General features: G+C 42.9%; 1 protein-coding gene across 1 annotated transcript in view; it reads left to right on the top strand.

The window, feature by feature from the left end:
* Window positions 1–650: 650 nt before the first annotated feature.
* FSHR (follicle stimulating hormone receptor) overlaps window positions 651–20,493 on the top strand; it is a 78,861-nt gene continuing 59,018 nt past the window's right edge. The window contains exon 1 of the mRNA XM_009093679.4: window positions 651–848. Within this exon, the coding sequence (XP_009091927.2) occupies window positions 691–848 (158 nt within the window). The 5' untranslated portion in view covers window positions 651–690. The remainder of the gene's footprint in view (window positions 849–20,493) is intronic.

The raw sequence follows: 20,493 nt of genomic DNA on the forward strand, positions 1-20,493 counted from the left end.
TTACCAGTCCACAGGGACAATTTGGATTGTGAAGTTTTCTTCTCTTTGGATTCCAATAAAGATGCCAAAGGAATAAAGGAGATGAATCAGCAACTGCATGAAAAATAAACACAGTTGTGGAAAAAAAGGCGTTATTTAGCTCTGGCTCCAGGTCTATAGAGCCCTTACCCCATGAAGTAGACTATATAAAATAATACCACCTTACTTTTGCCTAGGAGAAATCCAAAAGCAGAGGTCCTTGGATCTATGAATGGCAGCATAAATAGTGCCATAAATAGAGTGCTTCTCCTTCAGGGACAAAAAGGGTCTGGGCTGTAGAAAGTGAAAATGCTTTGCTGTCCCTTGGTCTCACCAAGCAAGACATGAAAAATAGTGTAGCTGAGAAGGAAGAACCTTTCCCCAGCATGTTAGAAGAGCCCTGATTAGTACAGCTGGGTCTCCTGATTTCAACACCACTTGAAACACAAAATACTCGTGTCATGAAAAATCAGCATTTCTCATCTCTATCCCCGCTCCAACGCCATAAGGAATCTGGGGTCAGGAAGGGAAACTTGCTGAGAAGTCATCCCCTAAGAGCCACATGGTTTGTCCCAGCTTTTGGGGCGGATCTTCCATCCCGGGAGCTGGCCTGGGAGGTCTCTGCGTTCCTCCTTTTCCGATAAAGGGACGGGCACAGATGTGAAGGCAGAGATGTCTCCAGCCCTCTCCTGTCTGCTGCTGCTGCTGCTCCTGGAGGGCTGCCTGGGATGCCAGCATCCTGCCTGCTGCTGCCTGGGCAGGGTCTTCATCTGCCAGGAGAGCCAGGTGGTCCAGGTTCCCCGGGACATCCCTGCCAACACCACCGAGCTGTAAGTAGGGAGAGGGAGAGGTTGGGAGCAGCAGCCCTGTGGCTGGGAGCAGCAGCCTTGTGGCTGGCTCTCCAAAGGAGCTGCTGCTTGGCAAGATAAGGTCAGGTTTGCAGGGAGCCACCTGGGAGACTCCACGCCGGCTTTTTGCCGAGCACAGCCCTTCCTCTGATGCTCACTCAATCACACCTTGAAACTCCTCTCCATTTCTCTGATCCTGCTCATTGTAGGATCTCTGTTAAGAAAGGATTTTGCAGGTTATAATACAAAGTGCAGGCTAAATTTGAAACAAGCATCCTTGGTGCTGTGACAGTAATTTGAAGCATAAAGTCTAAGCTTTCTTTACAGCTTTGCTTTAGCGTTGTCGGAACGTGCAGAGCAACTTGTCTGCCCCAAACAAGTCGATGATGAGTGTTTGTTTGTACTGCAGGAGCTTTCCAAAGGTTTGTGCTTGTTTGCCAAGAAGCAACTTAATGTTTTCCCTTTGAAATCTCAAAGGCATTGCAGAAAGGACTCTGATAAACATTCAGAGAGGGATCCTCCCCCACCACAGGAGCGGCATGGCTGTGGTTGGAGAGAGTGAACAATGTGAAGATAGAGGAGGGGTTTTGTCTATCTTAAAGCTTCTCATTATTTCCCATAAAAGTAACATGAGCAACGAAAAAATAACGTGTGGCAGCTGTTTTCTGTGTCAGTAGCACAGGCAAGAGAACAGCTTGCGCAATGGCAAGTATCTAACTACAAGTGATTGTTTTCATTTTATTAGTTTGAAGGCAAATATCACCCTTTGCCAACACCCCCACAGACATCTGGCATGGTTACAGCCTAAAGCAAGACCAAAAGGAGTAGTCCTGGATAAAGCCTTTGGTAAATAAGTGGAGGGGCAAGTTTGAAGGGAGGATACAATGAAGAATGATGTGTCACTAGTAAGAAAAATACACCCCCATCCCAGTTTTACACACCATGGTTATTATGCCACAGTTTTCCTCGGGTAGAAGTTTTGTTTTCTTCAGAAGGAGGGGCTGTTATGCTCACTGACTAAGACTGTAGTGAAAACTTGAGAGAAATGTCTGAATTAACCACAAAAGGTCAGTAAAAGTTTAAATCATTCTCACAACTAGAGGAAAAACTAATCCATCTGTGATTTAGGTCATCTAAATCCTGAGCGCGCTGTGCTCCAGGCATGTACAGCTAATTTTGTTTAATTTTGCTTTGATTGTTTCTTTAGATTACACAGCTAAGGTCTGCCTTCTAGGGATTAAGCAAGAGCATTTTTTAATTATTTCTGCAAAGAAGTAGAGTATCAGTGAAAAGCACCTGTTAGTAAAATGGGATTTGTTTTCTCCTTGTTAACTTCTCAAGAGTTTGTTGAGGATGCTAATTTGTGGGTTCTTAGCACGAGTGGTATTCTCTGAAACAGGCAGAATACAACATTAGTGTGACTGAAGACAGCAAACAAATCCTTTCTTCTGCCAGCGCTGTGTAAATACTGGATTTAGAATCTCTCAACTTGATTCTCTTCTCACTTTCTCAAAATAAACCAGATTTTGGTTTCTCAGGAAGCAATTCAGGTCCCATTCCATTAGTAGAGCCCTGGGACTGATTTCAGCATGCCTTAAAAATTTGAAAACTGCCTGGAGTAGCTTTGAATATACCAAACCTTAGCATTACCAAAGGCAGATACATTAGCTGAAGAGCTATCAAGTGACAAATAAATCTCAGATTTTTCCTTCAGGATCAAAGGGGAACTCTAGAAAAGTGCTTTCCTCTGCATCTCTCCACTGAGTGCCCAGTGGGGTGATTCAGGTGATAAAATAGGTTTTACTGCTCCAAATGACACTGCAGGCACACTCCTGGTAGCAGGAAAATGTTGCTTTATGTTTTCTCCAAAAGTCTTAATGAGTGAAACGAGTTTTTTGATCCATCTACCAGCTTAAGTACAGAAGGCCATGGTGTCTAAGAACCCTGTACAGGACACAAGCACAGGCTTCTTGCTATGTACAGCTCCTGCAAGGTACTTTCTTCACTTAAGAGCTCATTCTAGGAGTCTGGATGCAGCCTGTTTTTATTTTATTAATATAAAGGAGAGGGGTTCGCTTCAGTACACTTACAGCTCTTCACCTTCCCTTATGAGATCTTGATAGCTTTCCTAAGTTATCTTAGAGTCCTTCCCCAGTGCCTTTAAAGTGTTGAATAGCATGCTGGTGAATGCTTTAGAGTGGGAGCAGGAGCCTGATCAGCCTCAAGCACTTCTCCCTTTGCTGCGTGTTTTTATTTCCCTACAGCTGTGTCTGGAGTTGGGACACTGGCATGTGGCAGCCAGCTCAGACACTTGGTAGGAAAACTCATGATAAAGGTAAGAACAGGGCCCTCCCTATCAGTTTTCTCTTTGCCATTGCTGAATTTTTTAATTGTTAGTATTTTTTAGCATTTGAGTGTTGGTCCTGACCATGAGCTGCCAGGAGGGGTTTCTTTGTGGTTGGCTTCCCTACAGAGAGAGCTTAGGCTCCAAGGGAAATGTGAGCTCTGCAGTGTGGTGCAGGAAGCAGGGGTTTGTTCCTGCCTGGATTAGCACCTGCTGCAGCAAGGGTGATGCAGAGGGAAGGCTGGCAGCCTCTCAGGGGGAGTGATTCCATTCTGTACTTACCTCATGGAAACAGAGCAGGGAGCAGAATACACATGCTTCCCTCACTCTAATTTCTGCCACATCTACTTTTTCACTTACAGGCCAAAATCTCATGGGAGGATAATTACAGCTTGGTTTGTCCGTTGCCTTTTGCAGATTTCCAAGCATTCTGCAGCTGGCATGTTCTGAGTATTTACAGGGGAGGCTGTGGTTATTAGCTGCTTTGCTTTATAATCTTTGCCTGGATAGAAGAATTTTTGGTATTTTTTTTATACATGCCAAAATGCCTGAGAGATGGCTCTGACTTACAACTTTGGAGTCAATCCATTAGAAACCAGAGACCAGCAGTTCAGATGGGAAATGTAGGCTCACCTGTGTCAAGTATTAACAATTATTTGCCTCGGGGGAGGAGAGCAGGGAGTGACTCAGCAGCAACTGCAGGCAGTTTGCTCTTTGAAGATCTATCCCAGCCTTAAAATCCAGTGTCAAGTTTTGTAATCCATCATCAGTATTCACTAGGATTTCATTTATTCATTAGAGGTCTTGCTTTGTAATGCAAACAAAAATAACAGAAGGGAATCCTTCTTAAGATTTAACAAACTACTTTAAGCAGAAACATTTAGATAGTACCAAGTAACAGGAAAACAGGAAATGGCCTCAAGCTGTGCCAGGAGCAGTTTAGGTTCAATATTAGGAAAAATTCCTTCCCAGAAAGGGTCATCAGGCATTGGAATAGGCTGCCCAGGGAAGTGGTGGAATCACCATCCCTGTAAGTGTTGTGGATGTGGCACTTGGGGACACGGCTGAGTGGAGAACGAGGTGGTGCTGGCTTCATGGCTGGACTCAATTATCTGGGAGTTCTTTTCCAGCCATAATGATTCCATGATTCTAGGAGGCAGTTCAGCCATTGTCAGAGCAGTTTAGAGCTATGTTATATAGAGTGTTTTCTCCCAAGCATCTGCCAACTATAAACAGCAGGGTTTTTTACTTGCTCGCTGCATAGGTGTTTTTTTACAATTGCTCAAGGATATTTACTTTAGACTATCAAGTCAAGGCTGAGTAGATGTCTGAGCCCTAAAACATCAGCTGCCTAGAAATAGCAAGTCCTGTGTTGTGTACTGAGTGAGTCAGATGTGCTTGCCAGCCTCAGAAGCTGCAAATGATGTGAATTGTAGCTGCAACACTGTTATTGACAGCTGCAATTAGGATGTTTCTCTATTCTTTCACACTTAGAGCTGAAATTACACTGAAACCTGCAAACAGCTACACTTCTGGCTTGGGTGTTTATACTGATGGACTGACCTCAGCCCAAGAAAGGCAAAGAGAGGATGAAGTAAACTAAGGAAATTGGAATCCATGAAGCTTTGAACTCTCTGTCTTGTGGTGGTTAATCATACAGTCAATCAATAAATCCACATTTTTTCAGGAATGAGATGAGAATGTTTTCACAGCAGAGCATATTGAGAACGTGTTACGTGCTGACTAAAGCCTTTTTAATTATTTTAGTTTTTAATTAAAACCAGCTTTGCATCTGTTAGGGTTACATTCTTCTCTTCCTGAATTTAGGATCAGTTCCTACTTTGAAACAGAAAGCAGCAGAGTTGCTGTAAGATTGCTGTCTATATCAGTGCAGTGGTCCAATGCTTTGGCTGGATTCTGTATTTGACATTTTAACTGGGAGGATAACAAGAAATAGGCAGATCATAAGAGAGGAAGAGAAAGAAACAGAAGAAAATTACACAAAAGGATAATAAACTCTGCAGGACACATCCTTGGCTGGTATAAATGACCAAAGATATATATATATATATATATGTATATATATATATGTATATATATATGTTTACAGAAACATTCAATTTCTAAACCTTCAGGAGCTTTTGAACACAAGGAATTATACTGCACACAATGGAAGCTGCTTTGCAGTGCAGTACTCTGCTGGCTTACTCCTGATGCTATAAATAAATACTTGCACATGGCTCTCACCTTACTTAGAGGGTCTGCAGCCTGATGCATGGATGAGAGAGGTATGGCCAAGTCTGGAGATGCAGAGCTGTCTATATATATGTATATATACATGTATGTATATATAAAATATATCTTTGAAATGAAAGTGCATTCGCTTAAAATTTAATGACTTGCTAAATCACTGAGCTTTTTGCAGGGAAACAGTGAAAGCCAAGACTTGATTTTGTTTGCATGCAGCATTGGGAGGGTACCAAGCTGATGCCCTTCCCTGGGGTCAGCTACAGAGGGATTCTCTCAGTGTATAAATTCTGGATTTTCCAGCAGTCTCTGTTACACACACACACACACACACACACACACACACACACACACACACACACATCTGAAACCAGGCAAAATGGGCTCCTGGGCTGATGAGCTGAAATGAAGGCTCTCTGTTAGACATTTTAGATATGTTCTGGTTCAGTTCCTACAAAGAATCAAAACGTGCCTAGTGAATGAGATAATAATGAATGTTTTTCTAAAGGGTTTGGAAGATTAAAGTAGTCATTTGTGGGAGTTACATTTTCTTGTCTCAAATATGGTGTCTTCATCTTGTGTGTCTCCCCATTCAAGTTATTAATATAGTTAAAAACCCAGGAGAGTTTGACAGTAATGTTATTCATGAGATGGGATCTGGTAAATACCAATGTTAGTGTTGAGGCACAGCAGGAAAAAAAAAGCCCTGTTAAGGTCTGAAATTAGTAGTTTTAAACTAAAATGTGGTAAAAATGGGGAAGCTGGTTAGCCTAGGGGACATTGCAAAGTAGGAGGGAGGTCTGTCTTTTGTTTCTCCTGCAAGAACACGAATCATTAAGCAGATTTGAGGAGTCATGAATTCGCTGGTGTCATGCAGCAGTTAATTTCCTTTGCTCTGAATGGTGTGTTAGGCTAAACACTTCAGCAGTATGGATGATTTCCTGGCTTCATTTACTCCCCTTACGACAGTTTCTCACAACTCATCAGTTTTCACTCTGCAGAAGTAAAACACTGTATTTCAGACTTTGTTGCCTTCTCATGCCTAATACTACAATGTATTAACTCCATCTCTCATCCCATGCAGGGACACTTTGGCACAGGGAATCCTATTGAGCATCACTCAGAGATGACTGCTGCCAGCTGGGAGAGCAGAGCACAGTCAGAGCTCTAGGGAAATGCTTTCACGAGTTTGAGTGGCATTTAAGGGCTTATGTGGATCAGTCCCAGCTTCATTGAGCTGCCTTCCCATCCCTCACCTAGGGAGCTGAGGGTATTTATGAAGACAGGGATGCAGACAGGGGTATGTGTGTGGGTGCCACTGATGCTCTGACCCAGCAGGGTACAAGCTGCTGTACTCTAAGAGCTACCAAGCCAGGCCAGTTCATCTGTTATCCTTGTATTTGTCCATGCAGTTGTGCTTTCAGCTCCTCCGTCAGGTTTAGCATCTTGGGAATTTGAGTTATTAATTTTCTAGGTCAGACTCTTAGCAGGTTCAAATCAGCATTGCAGTCTTGAAGAGTAAAGCTTTTTACCTCCCTCAATATCCCAGGCCATGCCACTTAAATAAAAAAATAAAATTAAAAAAAAAAGCTTCTCAAATACTTGATAATCCCAGATAAATTCCTGAGATAATTTCTGGAGAAGACATCCCCAGAGGGACGTGCCTTTAAAAGCTGCAAATCACATTTCTCTGGAAGAGTGTCACACATAAAATGTGTCACCTGATAAGCCAGCAGAAGCAAGTCTGCTGTGCAGCTCCAGGGTTTTCTTTGCAGGTGCTGAGGGGTCTCATCAGGCTGGCATGTCACTGGAAACACTGCTTGTGTGAGAGTTTAACAAGGGTGACGGGACAGAGGGGATGAGGAATGCCACAAAAACAGGAAAAGAGCTGCCCAGAGGAGGATTATAAGTAAGACTATACATCCCAAAGGGAGAGCTGCTCGAACTGCCAGCAGTGTGTGTGTGCAGGAGGGGGTCCTGCAGAGGCAAGCAGAGTTATCTGCCCAAGAAAAATAAGCAAACCTGTGAGACATCCAACTGAGGAGCCAAGGAAACCTGTGCAGAGTTCAACATGCCTCACTGTCTCCTCTCTTGCTGGCAGTTTAGTTTAGTTAGTTCTGCTTAACTTTCCCAAGTCCTTGTGCAGGCAAGTTAACAGATAATTGGGGTAGGCTCACAGTTAATTTAAATTGTCATAGCTTCATTAACTTCAGTGGAAAGAACTCAATTCATTTTCACCATCTGGCAATGGGGAACTCTCTCAGCCATGTGTTGTTCATTTTGGCAGCAGCTGATTGGGAATGAGTGTGTGTGTGTCTCTCTGTGTGTGTGTCCAGTAAACAAGACAGTTTAGGCACAAAAGACAGGTATTATTTTTCATAGCAGTCCATTAGTTTTACACAGTGAGGGGCAAGCACTCTGGTAGGAAAAGCAACTTTTCTTTGTTTAAGACCTTGACCTTTTCAGACAAAATCTGTAAATTATTTCACACACTTTGCCCGTGGTTTGATTGGGCTGCTCTTATTAGCAGTGAAATTTAATTCATTAAAATGAAACTCATTTCAAATTATAGGTCAGACCAAGCATGGATTTCATATAAGAGTATAGAAAATTATTTCTTCTAATTTTCTCACATACACTATAATAAGGAGCCTGATTTCTGCCTTTTACTCAGGTGTAATTTCTTTGATCTTGAGGGTCTAGGGTCAGAAAAGCTTGTGGTTTGTTTACTTTTGCTCAATGTTTTCCTCCAACCATCCTTAGGTCTTTCAGGAGCTCAGCCTGGAAGGTAGGGATGCTTTTTATCTCCCACTACCTTATCAAGCCACCTACAATCATTTGCTCCTGGGTAGCTAGAGGAGAACCTACAGACTGTTATTATATGCAGAGGGAGATACGTGTCTGAGTGAAATGAAAACAGCCTCCAACCCAACTCAGCTGAACAAATCCTTGCTTCTCATAAGTATATTGAGCTTGCTGAGCCTCCCTCCTTGCCTGGACTAACTAAATAATGCTGTATCCTTAAAGGTAACACACTCAGATCTTCCTGTAGATAGAACAGCCTCAATTTTAAGCATATACCCACTGGGTGAGCTGCAGGCTGAAGCTTTCAGCTCTGCTTACTCTCTTATCTATTCAATAATGCTGTTACTGGTCAGCATTTTAACATGTTTGCCTGGAAATTCTGGTGTGTGAATGCCTATGGAGCATGATTCTGAGAATGGTCCTATTGACATCAAGTTTCTCCATATCCACATACATGAGGATGTACTTTCTGATATGAATCCTTGTCCAAACACAGCCAGTTAATTGGAATTTATTTGTAAATATTTATTAGTCCAGAATCTGTGAATCTTCAGTGATTTTCCAAAAACACTCTGTGCATAAACATGCAGCGGGGAAAAATTCCAAGTTTTTAGTGTTTCATTCATCTTTTGTTTGAGAGTGGAGCAAGGAGGGAATATACTTTCAAATGAAGATCAGAAGATTTTTTTTAATTGGAAATAGTAATATGCAATGAAGAACTGGATGGACTGTGTAAAGATTGGAAAGGAAAGCGGAGATTTTTCTGGTGTCATATATTTACGTTCCAAAATTTTGGGATACCATGGGATACTTATAAAGACATCTTCCCTCCCTCCCACCCCAAAACTAGATCCTTCCCCAAGAATTGTGCCTACACACCTGTGTATGTGCACAGGGAGTCTCTGTTTAACTTCTTCCCATGCCAGTTTGGCCCTGGGCAAAGGGGATGAGACTGGAAAATACCAGCGTGGACCTATAGCTGTAACTCCTAAAATGGCCCAGGCTGAGATGAGAGAGTCATCATGGTTGGAGGGACCCTCTGCCTGTCCCTTTTTCCCCAAACCAGGAGCATGGGACGGGAAGAAGTGATTTGTGGTTATTTGAGGTTGGTTTTGATCACTAAAAAGGAGGCAGGCTAAGAATTATAATGTATAATTATATTCTTTTGGACACACCTTTGAAAGCCTTTTAATGGTTTCATATTCTGTGTTAAGTCTTGTGCTTAGAAATAATCTCTGGTGTATCAGCCCTGCCTACACTTGGCTTTGAGAGGTTTGGATTTCAGGGCTTACCTTCAGGGTAAGCTTTGATTTCTTTTTTCCACCATCACATGGTATAAACACACTAGGCTAATGGCCTTTAGTAGCCCAACAGGCATTTTTGAGGGCCAGATCCTTTGTAAAAGGGTATCCTATTCTGTGGGAAACATTCATGCCTGTGAGAGCCACAGACATTCACTGAGGTAAGAAGGCACATCTGTCTCCTGCAGTGCAAGCACCACCTGTGCTGCTTCCTCTGCAATCTCCACAGTTTAAAAAAAAGAACACCAACAACCAAATCCACTTTTTGCTTCTTGATAACTGCTGGGAGGCAATCAATTCTGAAGAGTCCTTCCTTGAAGTCCAGTGCCTCAGCAAGAATATTTGTAGGCACACATAAATTTCTGAGCAAGGAAGGTATAAGTAGAGGGGCTATGAACCCATGGAAAGACAGTGGGTAGATGCTACAAAACTTCTCTTGTCCCCAAAGTTTTCTTTGGCCAACAGCACTGCTATGAAAATTTTTGCTTTTCATTTTTGGCAAGTGAAGAGTCATAAAAAGCAGCACAGGTTGTGCTGGGAGATGACAGCAGACCAAGAACTGCCTTGGCAGAACAACTTTCTAGGTGGAATTACTGGTTTGGGGAAATGCTCGCTGCATCCGAATCCCACGAGCTGCAATTTCCTATCTACAGTATATTGTTGCCATGGCAGATGAAGGCCAGACCTCATTCTCCAGTCCTTTGAAATCAGCATTAGTGGCCCCTGTGAGGGAATATCCTACAAGAAAATCCAGGGTCTGATTCCACAGGCGTTCATACACATCCTAATTGCTTGCCCGGGCTGCTCTGCTGCTTCCCGGTGGGACAAGTCGCAGGTGCAGAAGTACCTGTCTGCACTGATTTGCAGATTCAGGACTTTGTGCTATTGCAGGAGGCAGGAAACCACTGTGAGGAAAAATAAAATGGGCATTGAACACGCAAATGAAATAATTTTTTGAAGTTTGCATTTGTTTTAAATTATTAGGGGAGGTTTTAATTGTTTTAATAGGCCACGTGGAACTGATAAAACTGGCTTAGGGCTCACAAAGTTTTCTATCTTAACAGATTTCACAACATTCCTGGTAAGTATGTAAACGAAATTTTATCCATTACAGTAACAGCAAAGCTATGGGTTGAAAGACACAAGCAATCTCCCAAGAGCACAGGGTTTAACCCCGTGGCTTAGCCTCACCTAATTCACCAAACTGTTCTCCTTTGGCAAAATGTTTCCCTTTTCCAAAGAGCAAAAAAAAAAAAAAAAATATCTCTTGCATATTTGCTTTTTTTTTCCCTAATAACTGTTTCCCAGCAGAGAAAGTTATAACTCTGCTATTTTTTTATATCGAGGTGTAAAGTTTCAGGGCCTTTTCCCTCAAATGCATTTTTATTGACTTGGTACATTTGCATCATCACCTTTTCCGCTTTCTTCCTTCCTGTACTTTTCTTGTATCACTTTCTGTCACTGTATTAGAAGAGCAGCACTTCACAGCAGTGTTACAGCCAGTAATTTAAAGAGAGCTGAGGTGGAGATTTTGTGAGTATTTCAATTATGGCCAACGGTTGGCTCCGTTATGGTCAGTAGGGCTGCCTATGGAGCACTAATTGGAAGGTTCTCACCCTTTTATGAGTTTAATTGCTCTCTGTATATTTCTCCTTAGCTAAAGAGCTTCATAAATGCATGAACAGGAATTTTTTAATATATGGTTACAGTATTCATATAACAAACAATATTTATTTGACTTCCTTCATTTCTCCACATTTTATTGCTGCGTTATGTCAGTGTGGCTGAGCACACTGCCTGGGCCCACACCCCAGAAATCACGTTGGTTTTTGAACACTTTACCCTAGAAATCAGAGCATGTCCATCCTGTGCCTAACAGGGCACTATACAGGCTGGACAAGGAGCCAGCGGTTTCCATGAAGTTCCCACTGAGGAGTGGATTGATTCCCATTTCCTTGCATGTGCTGATGTCCTGGGCTGGTGGGGACAGTGTGTAGCTTCAAGACAAAGCTCAGGCTTTGCCATTTTGTTTGTCTGTTGAGAGGCGTGGACGCTGTCTGGAAGAGATGCTCTGGCGACGCTGGGAATCAGGGAGACTGGGTCTTTGTTCAAGGCTTTGAAAGGCTTTGCCTTTTTTTCTCCTTGGGTGTGAGGCTGCCAGGAGCCGGCCTTGGTTCTAGGTGTGGATTCATCTCTTGAGTGTCCTCCAGGCTGAGGTGGTTATCAGCTGAAACAGGCAATGAGGCAGGTCAGAAGTTGCTGCTTGCGTCTCCTTGAGGATTTTCTGCATTCCACAGAAAGCTTGTTAACCTCTGATCTGGTGGGGTGGCAGACTGCTATTTTTATTAGCCTGACTTGCCAGCTAGAGTACATCTCTACAATGTCCATTGTGTAAAGGAGTTTAGAGATTTCCATAAAACACCACATGCTGGTACCCTGCTTCTGTGAACAGCTCTGGGCTTCAGCCTATGTTGCATAGCAACACTCAGGGTTTTGTCAGTCTGAGCTCGAGTGATTCAGGATGGCTTTCAATCCTAGAAGGCCAAAAGTCCCAGAAGCCTTGAGCTTCAATAAGATGCCAACTGCTTTTCTAAAAATGGCCCAAAGAAGGAAAAAGGTGCACCCAGACCATGTGGAGGTCTAAATTTCACCTTCAACATCAAGTGCAGCATCAGTGTAGGAGTTTCCATGGCTTTGAGTTCCTCCCTAGTGGAAGGTCTTTTTCCAACCTCAGGAGCTGCCTGATAGAAGCTTCTGCCCATATTTCATCTGCCAGCCTACCTAGGAGCAGGCTTTCCAAGCTATGCCTAGCTTGCATGGTCATCTGAATTGTCTTTGCCCTTGCTGATCTTATTGAAGAAGTGATGATGGAAAATACTGCCCAGAAAGAAAACAGTGTCAAACCAATCACTAATCATTCCCTGCCATCTCCATGCTGAAATAGCAATACTCACTGAGAGGCTACTTCTGCCAGATAAAGGATAATCACCTGAAACATCTGTGTGTGCCTTGGAAGATTACCCTTGAGGGAAGGAGATAGGAAAATCAAAAAGCATAAGCACAGGCAGAAAATATTTCAGTTGTGGCTTCCTATATTTTCAATGCTTGCTGTATAGGATGAAGAAGAGGCTGTGATGCTTAATTTCTTTTTTGCCTCTTTGACAGTAAGACCAGTTTGCTTCAGGGTAACCAGCCGCCCCAACTGGGGTGGAAAGAAAATAGACCCCCTGTAATCCAGGAGGAAGCAATTAGTGATGTTCTGGGCCAGCTGAAAACTCTCAAGTCTGTGGCACCAGATGTGATTCACCCAAAGGCACCAAGGGAGCTGGTGGAAGGGCTCACCAAGCCACTCTCCCTCATTTACCATCAGTCCTGCTTAACCAGGGAAGTCCCAGGCACCTGGAGGTTGGACATTGTCACATCCATCCACAAGAAGAGCTGGAAGGAGCATCCAGGAAACTACAGGCCTGTCAGCCTGATCTTGGTGCTGGGGAAGGTTCTGGAGCAGATCACCTTGAGTGTGATCACAAGTGCTCACAGTGAGAGCACATGCAGGATAACTGAGGAACCAGGCCCCATCAGCAGGGCTTTGGGACAGGCTTGTCCTGTCTGACCAGCCTGTTTGTGACCAGGTGACCCTCATCCCCCGTGGAAAGCCTGTGGATATAGACTGCCTGGACTCCAGCACAGTCCTTAATGTTGTCTCCCACAGCATTCTTCTGGAAAAGCTGGCAGCCCACAGCTTGGACAGGTGCACTTTTGGCTGGGTAAGAACTGGCTGGATGGCTGGACCCAGGGCATGGTGGTGAACAGTGCCACACCCAAGGTGCCTAGTGGTGTCCCCCAGGGCTCAGTACTGGGGCCAGTCCTGCTCAATATCTTTGTGGATGATCTGGATGAGGGTATCAAGGGCACCCTCGATCACAGATGCCCCCAAGCTGGGTGGGAGTTGATCTGCTGGAGGGCAGGGAGCTCTGCAGAGGGATCTGTACAGGCAGGATAGATGGGCTGAGACAACAGTGTGAGGTTCAGCAAAACCAGGTGCTGGTCCTGCTCTTAGACCACAACAACCCCATGAAGTGCTAAAGACTGCAGGCAGAGTGGCTGGAAAGCTGCCCAGCAGAAAAGGACCTGGGGGTGCTGGCTGGCAGCACTGAACATGAGCCAGGGTGTGCCCAGGTGGCCAAGAGGGCCAGTGGCATTCTGGCCTGGATCAGCCATGGTGTGGCCAGCAGGACCAGGGCAGGGATTGTCCCCCTGTACTCAGCACTGGTGAGGCCACGCCTGAAGTGCTGTGTCCAGTTCTGGGCCCCTCACTACAGGGAGATATTGAGGGGGTGGAGAGACTCCAGAGAAGGGCAACAGAGCTGGGGAAGGTGCTGGAGTCCAAAAGCAGCAGAGAATATTCTCTTAAACAATGCAGCCTTGTAAACAAAGCCGTGGGAAATAAACATCCTTTACAACTGTCAAACTCAGAGCAAATGTTCATTTTCTCATTGCCAGAGGCATTTCTTAAGCTGAGAAAGTGAGACAGAATGGATGCAATCATACCTACTCTTTGAACAATCCATTTGCAAGAATAGATATGAATGTCACACAAAAAGAAAAAAAAATAGTTGACTATTGAGGTGAAATAATCAAAAGGGCTGAAATAACAAGCACTGAATCTAACCCAGCAGGTCAAGGGGTTTAAATTAGCAGCACATTTTCTTGACAAAGTAATCAGCTACAAAATCCATGCATTCTCACTTTTTTTTTTTGCAAGGCCAACTAGTCTTTGAAACTTAAAAGACTTTTTTCCATGTAAAACAGAGGAAAAGGATAGGAGATTCTGCAAGGAAGCTGTAATTAGAGTAATGTTGCAGACCTTTGAAATAAATCTGAGGGAACATCTAAATGATTCTGGAAGGGTAAGTGTGAAGCTTCGCGGGACATTTCAGGTTCAGTGGTTGATGCTGACTGTCATTTTTTCTTGCCCTTAAGCTAAACCAAACATGGTTAACCAAGCCTCTTGCAGCAAATTCTATCAGCTAGATAAGATGTGCAGCACTTAATGTACAGAACGTTGGCTGATTGTGGATGTCGCCAGAGAAGAATGTGAGGCCAGCTCATTTTTTTTGTTAGAAACTCTGATTGGGACAATTCCATCTCAGCGTGAAGAGATTATCACTGCACCACTGATTGGTTAACCTCTGTTCCCATTATTCAGGTTTCTGCATGCAATAAATTATCTGTCCAATACATATTGAAAAATCAGTGGAAGAATTCCTATTGATTTCCCTTGGACTGTGTTGTAATATTGGGCTCAGTCTTTTTGCTGCATTGCTTTAGCACTTGGTCATCATCAGCACTGAAGTGTCAGCTAACAGAAGCCAAGGAGCTGTGGCAATGTTTTTCTCATGTGACTCATGAATGGATGTTTAGAATAAAATAAGAGCATTAGAAATAGCCAAGTTCTTATACAACTTATACCCTTTAATTACCTTCTGTCACAGCAAGTTATCATTGTTTTTAATTTAGCAGATGCCCTCAGACTGGCAAAATGTGCTGTTTCATCCCTGCTGGAAATGTTGGTTTTTTGGGGTTTTTTTTGTTGTTTTTTTTTTAATTTTAATATGAGACATCAAGGAGGTAGAAGGAGAGCAGGGGCTTCAAGCACCCTGACATCCAGTACTGTATCTTGTGTTTCCCTAACTCTCTCTTCAAGGTGAGCAGTCAAGATAAGCCAATGATCTGCAGCCCATCTAATTTGTTTTTTCCATCATTTTCTTAAGTTGTCTTATGTGCAATAATCATTACAGTGTAAGTGACACTGCTGGGAAAATCAATTCTTCCTCACTGAATAGAAAATAAATTACCCTGTGCTTGAATCATAATTGGTATTTTGTTTATTTTGTTGGACTTGAAGTTAACCACTGGGTACTTTGCCCAGGAAAGTTCTGTGTCTTCTGGCAAAGGCACTGCATGCTATAAACATTAAGGAATCTACTTCCAATCAAAACATAATAAAAAATGTTCATGGATTTACACTGAATTTTCTGTCAGATGTTCAATATTATGTCCTTGAAGGCTATAAAGTCTCTGAATATTTATTAGAAAGAAGGAAGTCTATTCCAGATAGGCTTTGAACCACGCTCACCACTGGAGCATGTGAATGACTTTCAGTAGTACATCTGTCATATATTCCATTATTACAAGATTACTATTCCACTTCTGCTGTTTATCTATAATTCAACCACAACAATGAAAAAATATTCTTATGTGCTATTCATGAGCACAAAGCCCACATAACTGATGCCAGCTTTTCAACCTGAGGGTGAATGGGAGCTAGCAGAGGTTATCAGCACCTTGCATTGTTCTCACCATAGTGTGCCAAAAACCTCTTCAGTTTTACTACATTTGATAAAATAAATTCAGGACTGGTAGTTTGTACTTTGCTTAAATTAAACAAAAAGTTTCATTGGAGGGGAAGAAAAAAGGGGGCTGGGGTTGTTTAAGTGCTTTGATTTTCTGTGTGGCACTTATTCCTCAGAGCAGGTTCTTGGGGTGTTCAGGATGAAACTCCTGTGAGGAAAGGGTGATCAGGTGCCAGGATAAAACCCCTGTGATGAAAGTGTGATCAGGTGCCAGGATAAAACCCCTGTGATGAAAGGGTGATCAGGTGCCAGGATAAAACCCCTGTGATGAAAGGGTGATCAGGTGCCAGGATAAAACCCCTGTGATGAAAGGGGAGCTCCTCAGTGACCAGGTCCTCCCATTAGTAAGACACTGCAGCTTCCTGGGAGCAAAATCCCTTTGGAAAAAAGAATCCAACAAAGCAAACAATAAAAGGATGAAGGGGAAAACAAAGTTCCTGTGTGCACCTATCCCCTCCCATTGCCCAAAGCCTGATTGAAGTTAATCCACCTCCCTTGCTCCCCTCCAGTGGATAACCCTTGGCTGAGCACTGGGGTCAGAGAGAACTTCTGTGTTCTCCAACACCTTTTCCTAACCTACTCCTTGGAAATAGATTTTTCCAGTGACCTGACCAAGAATCTCTTCACCTGAGCATTAAATCCCATATATAATGCAGGATGCTTGGTGCTTGCTTATCTATTTTGTTCTGTTCTCCCTGTAAATTCCTACTTAGATCTTCAGGGAAAAATAATTCTTATTTTGGGGTTTTATTTATTATTTTGGAGGGTTTTTTTTTTTTCTTCTGGGGAAAAGGAAAGGGAGTCTGTGTTTATGTTTGGATAACCTGGAGTGTTTTCAGTATCCAGCTCTGTGTACAGCTGTGCTGGGAGAGATACTGAAAAGCTGCAAGTGGATTCTTTTGCCATCTTATCACATTCAGACAAGAGAAGACACCCCTTGGCTTATAATGATAAGCTACAGCCTTGATCAATTTGATCTGTGCTTTTGTTCTTCTTCATAATCTGAGCTATTGATTCTATTTATTAAAACTAATTTAAAAAACACAAGCCCTGAGTGCTCTGCTGTTCCAGATCAGGCTGCTCCAGGCAGTCTGATCTGAAGCTAATCCATTCACTGCCGATTTATTTTCACTCTGTTTTCAAGCAGAGTTCAGTTCTGTTTCTTTTTTTTCTTTTTTTTCTTTTTTTTTTTTTTTTGGTGTGTGTGTGCGTGTTCTCTGTTTCTCTCTGAGTGAAAAGGCATTTTGTTTCACACCTCCAGTGCAAGCAGGGATGCCTAGATTCCTTTTTCTGATATATGAACTCATGAAAGTTTACCTGACTCTTTTTCATGCAGGTTTTTGTTCAGAAGGTGGCCTACTGTGCATTGTTCTCTGTTGTCTTAAATCAAAGCACTACCTTTATGCTAGAAAAAAAATATATTTGCTTAAAAGCACTCAATCTTGCCATCTTGGAGTTCATGGGAGTCACCATGTTCTTAAACTAAGGGCCAGCAGAGGAAATTTTTTCCCTGTACTTCCTGGGAAGCACAGGTTTGTCTAAGGCCTGGCTGATAGCTCTCTAAAAATAAGTACCTTTATTCAGACTCAGATAAATAGAAAGAAGTCCTTATTGTTCCAGACAGATTAAAAGAGGAACCTTAAGGAGATAGACACTTTTCATCACCAAGCTGGCTTTGAATTTCTGGGCAAAGATGAGCATTTAGTGATTTTGTGGTATTTTATTTACTGTAGGTGCATTTTGTTAGTGATGCTATTGGGCCTTCTTCCCCCCAGTTTAGCACAATTATTTCAATCTTTAACCTCCAAGTTATTTGGCTGGTTCAAAGCTCTCTGAGTGTCCAGCTTGTGCAGGGACTGCATATTGTGCCCACTGCATCTTTCAGTGTTTGCTGCTGTAATGTATAATTTCCACTGTAAAAAAAAAAAACCCTAGTCAGTTCCTACTTCATGCTGGGGTCTGCTTGGTCATCCTCACAGTCTAAAGCCTCCAATTTCTTGTGCAGCATGTCAGAACTATCAGCTGGAATCAATCAGGCAAAACATAAGCCTTGATATTGTCATGAAGGAAACAGGCACAAGGTAATATAGAGTAATATCCTCTGAATCCTTGGTCTGGCTTTGGAAGCACTGGGCTTTACTTCAGAATCAATATGGGCACAGCAAGATGGAGTCAGTGGTGCTGAATGTATCTCTGTAGGTTAGAAATGCCTTGTGCAGTGCAATAGAAGGTATCTTTGTTTGACTTGGGAGCCACAGGTAGATTATTGATGGGATACTTGCTATAACCAACATTTAAGCAAGACCACAGCTGTTCAGGTGCAGTAAGAAAGAAACTCTCCCCACAGCTTGTTTACAACATCATCATGCCCCAAACCTTCACAGAGATGTTGTATAGCCCAAATGGCATCTTCTGCAAAGGGTCAGCAGCTCAAATTTGACCCATCAGCTCCAGCTGAGGCTGTGCTATTCCCAATTTCCTTATCCCCAGGTCTCCAGACAGGGTTACAGCCCAGCAAAGGCAGATCATGGCAAGTTTTAGCCATAGTTTAGTGTAGAAGGGACCTTCTCCCTTGCCTGCTGTCTCCCTGCAATATCAGCTCTGGCTGTAAGTGAATCAGGCATCCTGTGCACAATAGGGAGTCTTAGGAGCTGCTAAGGGTAGCTTAAGAATCAGAGAAGCATTCAAGACACTTTAACACAGTACTCCAACCTCCAAATAATCCCAGCCCAGAGGGTTGCCTGGAATTTATGTTGAAGCACCAGTCCTTGTCAACCCTCTCCAGGACTTCTGTGGACCTCTAGCATCCCTTCAAGCTTTCCATGCCAAAAAGTAAATTGGTTATTCCTCTTACAAAAGCCATATCATGTCTTTGATCAGCATTAGTGCCCTCCTCTTTACCTTTCCCAATACTCAAATACACTTTTTGAGATGGAAGGGATCAGAATTGCACCCTCTGTTTTTACAGTAGAGAGGGAAAGTTTTAGAAAAAGAATGCAGCAAGCAAGTGATACAAAACCCTTAAGCATTTAGAATATTATGAGCCTCAATTTGCTTTGTAGTCACCTCCCAAGGAGGGCCTGGGAGAGGAGCAAGGGACAACTTGAGACTTTGCACTGGCAGTTCAACTGCCTGTGCCTGATTTTACAAAGATTATCAAAATTACCCAGGAAAAGAATTTGTGGAGAGCTGAAACATTCTTTTAATATTATTTAATAAAGGTATGCTGAAGAGTCCTTGTCACATTTATTTTTGGTAGTGTCTCGTGGAGCCAGTTCTGTGCGATGAAATAGGAGTCTGAGTGAGGTGCTGAAAGCATTAGATGGTATCAGCAAGTGCCACATCCACATGCCTTTTTTTACCCTGTTTTATGCAAGGAGATGCCTATCACAGTCATTTAGAGAGCTGATGTCACAGTCAAATCAAGAAATATGATGGAAGGGTGTGTAGGAAGGGGGCAGAAGTCTCATCCATTGAGGTTAGATGTTGCAAAGAATATGTTTTCCCAGGCATAACTGCTAAACTCTTTCTTAGAGGTCTTCCATAATCTGCAGCTGTGCCATGAGCAGGTCAAGTTTCTCCCATCTCCATTTCACTCTTCTATCACCCTTTTTAGGAGGGCCATGTATGTTTATTATTTTTAAGTGCTCTGTGGAGGGTTCATGTTTGAGAAGCAGTCTGAAGGTGAAAGCAGGAAACACTTCTTTATTCTGAGCACAACCTAGCATTTCAGTTGCCAGTGTGGTCAAGGTGGCCAATTTCTGAAACAATACCACTCACTTTCAAATACAATAAAGATCCATGCTTGACAACAGTGCAGGCTTTGTCCTGGGTATTACTGGGAAGAGACCTGTCAGCCTTAGAGGAAATAGTGCAGTTAGTATTTTTAAGGCTAGTGGCACACAAGGTGCCATGCTATATTTAGTCAGGAGCATCATTTTAATAGGTGAAAATAAATCCATGGTTAATAGAAGATAGATAGATAAATTCAGCTTTTTGCAATGGCAAGGTAATTTCTGCTAAAATAACAGGAAAATGTAATCATTTATTTTGTTTTGTACAAGGAGGAGTAAGGAGAATTCCTTGCTTTTTCATTCCCTATCAAATTGGTGATGTCTATGGGGAAAGGACCTCAATAATAGAGAAAGACTGTGAGGGAGAAGAGATACTCTCAGGAGGGTGCAGGAGAATATTGGAAGAGTGCAGGCACCTGCAGCTGATATCCCTGTGATTGTTTCCCTCAGCAATCTCCAAGAGATGAGCTGAGAAAAGTTCTTCTCATGGGAGCTCTGTGACTGGGAAGAGGACCAGTGATTTGGGAGTGTGTGGTGAGCAGTGGCAGTGAACTGGAATTTTTAGAGGACTTGAATAAAATGTACAAAGTGCATTGAATTGTGAGGACTGTGAGCTCTTTTACAATTACAGGAACCCATTGCTCACTTTCATCTCGTGGCTTCTCCCATTCTCAGTGTGCTTTGTGGCTCACCCCCTTTCACAGGCAGCAGCAATTCCAA

This window comes from Serinus canaria, chromosome 3 (assembly GCF_022539315.1).
Source record: "Serinus canaria isolate serCan28SL12 chromosome 3, serCan2020, whole genome shotgun sequence".
Lineage (NCBI taxonomy): Eukaryota > Metazoa > Chordata > Aves > Passeriformes > Fringillidae > Serinus > Serinus canaria.